The 3,609-nt window shown below is 40.0% G+C and overlaps 1 protein-coding gene across 1 annotated transcript; it reads right to left on the bottom strand.

Moving 5' to 3' along the window:
* Positions 1 to 212: 212 nt before the first annotated feature.
* Positions 213 to 3,316, bottom strand: EAH_00043220 (DNA-binding protein, putative; the record flags this gene model as incomplete). Its single annotated transcript, XM_013394989.1, has 7 exons — positions 213 to 245; positions 584 to 676; positions 851 to 913; positions 1,384 to 1,533; positions 1,972 to 2,101; positions 2,536 to 2,615; positions 3,311 to 3,316. The coding sequence occupies 7 exons, from the start codon at positions 3,314 to 3,316 to the stop codon at positions 213 to 215; spliced, it is 555 nt and encodes a 184-aa protein (XP_013250443.1).
* Between the last annotated feature and the right edge of the window lie 293 nt (positions 3,317 to 3,609).

Below are 3,609 nucleotides of genomic sequence, written 5' to 3' on the forward strand. Positions count from 1 at the left end.
GTTGCATGCATACACTTGAATGCATTGTATGCATTGCATGCAGTGCATGCAATGCTTGCATACACTTAAATGCGCTGCATGCGCTGCATGCATTGCATGCATTGCATGCATTGCATGCGCTGCATGCATTGAGTGAAGCTGCAAAAGAAGAAGTGAAGCGAATTTCTTTTTAGTTTGTCTTTTTCTTCTTCAATTACCTCAAATGTCTCTTCTCAAGAAAGGAGAGCATTCGCCACCATGTCCGGCTGCACACAAACCCTAAACCCTAAACCCTAAACCCTACAAAAACCCTAAACCCTAAAACCCCTGACCCTTTTCAAATGCGTGTGCATACACCCCAACCAAACCCCAGGGTAGCAAGAGATATATGCATGCATGCATGCGTGCATGCAGGCATTTGTGTTTATTCGGCGTAGGTTGTATATCTGCTCCTGCTGCTGCTGCTACTGCTGAGCTGTATATCTGCTGCTGCTACTGTACATCTACTGCTTCTGTTGTGCTGTATATCTGCTGTTGCTACTGCGCTGTATATCTGCTGCTGCTATACTGCATGCATGCATGCATGCATGCATGCATTTCTCACGTTGAGTTTTTTTAAGTTTCCGTATTTTTGTCCGGTGCCGACGAAGACGATTGGCTGCCCCGTAATATACGCCATACTTAATGCAGCACCCACCTGCAAACAAACAGTGCAGCAGCAGCAGCAGCAGCAGCAGCAGATATACACAGCAACAGCAGCAGATATAGAGCAGCAGCAGCAGCAGCAGCAGACATAACAGCGCAGCAGCAGCATGCATGCAACAATGTGCATGCATGCATTTATCTGCATGCACGCATTTAAATTATTTACCTTATCATCGACGGTGTCGAACTTTGTCAACAAAATGCCGTCAATTAAACGCGGGGTGGAACCCTGAAAAAACAAAAGGAGACAGCAGCAGCAAATACAGCAGCAGCAAAGAGCAGCAGCAGCAGCAGCAAAGACAGCAGCAGCAGCAGCAAAGAGAGCAGCAGCAAAAGGAGTTAGAGAAAAGATAAATTAATTTATTTTAAATACAGCAAACAAAGAAAGACAGAAGAAAAAAGAAACATCATTCGTATTATGATGCACTGTACACTCAAAACGCAAGGGCCAGGTGCAGCAGCAGCAACAGCATCATCCCCAGTAGCAGCAACAGCAACAGCAGCAACAACAGCAACAGCAGCAACAGCAACAGCAACAGCAGTAACAGCATCATCCCCAGCAGCAACAACAGCAGCAACAACAGCAACAGCAACAACAGCAGCAACAACAGCAACAGCAACAACAGCAGCAACAGCAACAACAGCAGCAACAGCAGCAGCAACAGCAGCAGCAGCAGCAGCAGCAGAGGAATGTCTGACTTGTACAGAAGCATCAGCAATAGCTTGATTAAACTTTTTTAATTGATGTGCCGCGTCGTTGCCGACCAACGCCTCGCCGACAAACAAAATCAGGTCAGGATTATTCATATAAACAAGTTTGCCTAGCGAGCGCATCAGGGGGTCGTTATCCTGCACAAATAAATATAAATATATTATATTATATAATTATAATAATAATATCAAATAATAATAATATATCATATAAACAAGTCTGCCTAGAGAGCGCATCAGGGGGTCGTTATCCTGCACATATATAAATATATATACCTTATGAACACACAAATAAGTATATATATATATATATATATATATATAGAAATAAAGAAATATAATATATATATCTGCATGCACCCAGCAGTGTGTATGTATTTGTTTGGTGCAACAGATGCATTACTACAAATTAATATATTATAATAAATCTTATGCATATGAATATACAAAAAAAAAACACAAATAAGTATAGAAATGTATGCACATGCAAATAAATATTATCTATATAGTTTATTTATTTATTTAGTTATTTATTTAATTTATTTATTTATTTATTTATTTTATTTATTTATATACCTGCATGCGCCCAGCAGTGTCTATGAGGACAACATCTATTTGCTCTTCTTTAGCATATTTCAACGCCTCTTTGCAGATTGCTGCAGCATCTCTACCGTAGCCTCTCTCGAAGAGAGGTACGTCTAGACACCTGAAAATAAATAAAAAGAAGAAGAAAAGAAGTGTATTTGCTCTTTGTTTATGTTGGCGTCTCTTCATATCTTTATTGCTGCTCTTTAAGCTCTTAAAAAGCTGTTTATACACCCGAAATTCATAAATGCATGCGCTGTATAAATATACACAAATTTATACACACTATAAATAAATTAATACAATCAATAAATAAATGCATTAATAAATAAATGCATTAATAAGTAAATTCATCAATAAATAAACGCATGCATCAGTCAATAAATGCATGCAACACATGCATCAATAAACGCATGAATAAATGCATGCATGCGTGAGTAAATGCATGCATGCACAAACGTATGAATGCATGCATGCAAATGCACAAAAGCATGCATGCATGCATGCAAATGCACAAACGCATGCATGCATGCAAATGAGGGTAAGGCATCAAACCTTGCATGCGTTCTGAGCTGCTCCACAGCGCCCGCCCTGAAGGTGTCGCATGCAGCGATTAAAACCTTCAGCCCTCCTTTCTGCACACAGACCCTAAACCCTAAACCCTAAACCCTAAACCCTAAATCCTAAATCTTAAACCCTAAACGTACAATAAACCCTAAACCCTAAGCGTACAATAAACCCTGAATCCTAAACCCTAAATCTGCAATAAACCCTAAACCCTAAACCCTAAACCCTGAACCGTAAAGCATCAGGGCGCTTTATCTCAAGAGCAGCAGCGCATGCACGGATTGAGTTATAAGCAGATGAATGAAAGAAAAGAAGTAATAAAAAAGAGCTGCAGAGACACCTGCTTGAGATAAAAAGCAGTCTTCGCCAAATTTGTAGATTTGCCCACACCGTTCACCCCAACGAACACTATTGAAAAAACTCTTCCTTCTGCATGCGCTTGCAGGCATAAACGCAGCACATCGATCGCCCTGCATGCATGCAGCAGCAGCAGCAGCAGCAGCAGCAGCAAAGGGAGCAGCAGGGGGAGCAGCAGCAGCAGCAGAAGAAAAAAAAAAGAAAAGCAGCAGCAGCAGCAAAAACAGCAGCACAAGCAGCAGCAAATCACAACGCAGAAGGAAATATTAAAGCAGCAGCAAATAATCCAGCAGCTGCAACTGCAGCAGCAGCAACGCATATTGTAGCAGCAAACCATTAGGCAGCAGCAGCAACAACAGCAGCAGCAGCAGCACCGCATGCAGCAGCAGCAGCAGCAGCAGCAAACAAGCATATGAAAGAAAAGAAAAAGGGTGTAGTTCGTTCGATAGCAGAGCAAAACAAAATCACAAAAAGAAAAGTAAAAGACATTTGTTTAGAGGTGTTAATAAACAAACAATACAAACAAAAACATAAAAGAAAGACAGAGGCAAAAACAAACAAAAATATATTTAAAAATATAAAGCAAAGACGCACACAAAAAAATAAAGAACAAACAAACAAGACAGACACAAAGAAAAAGAGAGAGAGACATATATATATATATATATATATATAGATATATAGATATATATGATATAGATATAG

The sequence above is a fragment of the Eimeria acervulina genome, genomic scaffold (genome assembly GCF_000499425.1).
Source record: "Eimeria acervulina Houghton genomic scaffold, Eah_scaff573, whole genome shotgun sequence".
Taxonomy (NCBI): domain Eukaryota; phylum Apicomplexa; class Conoidasida; order Eucoccidiorida; family Eimeriidae; genus Eimeria; species Eimeria acervulina.